Source organism: Vombatus ursinus, unplaced genomic scaffold, assembly GCF_900497805.2.
Source record: "Vombatus ursinus unplaced genomic scaffold, bare-nosed wombat genome assembly UNPS02014870.1, whole genome shotgun sequence".
Lineage (NCBI taxonomy): Eukaryota > Metazoa > Chordata > Mammalia > Diprotodontia > Vombatidae > Vombatus > Vombatus ursinus.
This window is the reverse complement of record NW_020954648.1, coordinates 46666-47861: the sequence shown is the minus strand read 5'-3', so window position 1 is coordinate 47861 and position 1196 is coordinate 46666. Positions and strand designations below refer to the sequence as shown.

Below are 1196 nucleotides of genomic sequence, written 5' to 3'. Positions count from 1 at the left end.
TGTGTGTGTGTGTGTGTGTGTGTGTGTGTGTGTGTGTGCGTGAAGGTCCAGGGGCCGGTAAAAGGAAAGGCATCCCAGGATGACGGCAGTCTCAGCACCTAAGGATCATAGCAATAGAGTTCTAGAGCTGAAAGAGATTTCAAGAGGTCATCAACTCCAAACCCCTTATTTTGCAGAGGAAGAAACTGAGGCACAGAAAGGCAAATGACACCGCTAATATTTGAGGCTAATTTGAACCCCAGGTTTCCTAACTCCATGTCCAGTGATCTATCTATCCACTCTTCCACATTGCTTCCAGAGATCCTTAGCAGCATGGATCCCGTCCCAAGTTTTACTCCTCCTATTCCTTTAGAGTCCTGGGAACACACCTGTCCACCTTCTCAAATTTGGGTGTCTTAACATCCCTCTCCCAATGTGGCTCAGTCCTCTCCTGTCAATTCCTCTTCAATCTGTATGTCTTCTCTAGGCCCCAAGAACAGTCCTTAAGAAAATGGATATCACTGCCTAGCAGTCCCTTCGGTCTTTCTGTCTCCCCAGGGCACGCTGGCCCTCTCCCCTACAGCTGTCTCTCCCAGGCTTTAAGCAGGAACTGCTTCCCTTTCCTAAGACCCTGAGAGTATGACCTTTCTGTCCCCCTCTCCAGCCACCTACCCCGAAAAGTCCTCCTTGCCAAAGACAGCCAGGAACACAGCACTCAGAACCAACAGCCCCTTCATGGTGAAGCCACTCAGGAAACGCAATCTGAAGTGACAAGAAAGAGCTCGAGGTTTTTAAACCCATGCCAGTGAAGCCTGGTTGGCTTCCAGAGAGGTTGACTGTGTTGACTCCACCCCTCCCATCTGCTCTCAGTCCCAAGGTAGGTCACCCTCAACCCTATCCCCTACACTCTGAGGCCTTTCTGCCCTTCCTGATAAAGCACTGAGAATGGGCCAGCTGGAGAGATAGGCTGAGTTTCAACCTTTTGGCTCTCAGCTGGGGCCGGGTTGAATTTTAGGCAACCCAGACCTCTATTGCATGTTTTTTTTTTTTTTTTCCTGTGGTCTACAACAAGGGTCACATCTCAGATTACTGAACAAACATAGCTGGGAGTTAGAAGGTCTGGCTTGGCTAGTGGCACCTATTTCAAATGATGAAACCCTTGTTTTCCACAGTTCCACAAGCCAAGCATTGAGCAAGGGGCTGGGGACACAGAGATG

At 49.5% G+C, this 1196-nt stretch overlaps 1 protein-coding gene across 1 annotated transcript in view; it reads right to left on the bottom strand.

The window, feature by feature from the left end:
- Window positions 1–798, bottom strand: part of LOC114028136 (carboxypeptidase A1-like) — a 15588-nt gene extending 14790 nt beyond the window's left edge. The window contains exon 1 of the mRNA XM_027842345.1: window positions 652–798. Within this exon, the coding sequence (XP_027698146.1) occupies window positions 652–716 (65 nt within the window). The 5' untranslated portion in view covers window positions 717–798. The remainder of the gene's footprint in view (window positions 1–651) is intronic.
- Between the last annotated feature and the right edge of the window lie 398 nt (window positions 799–1196).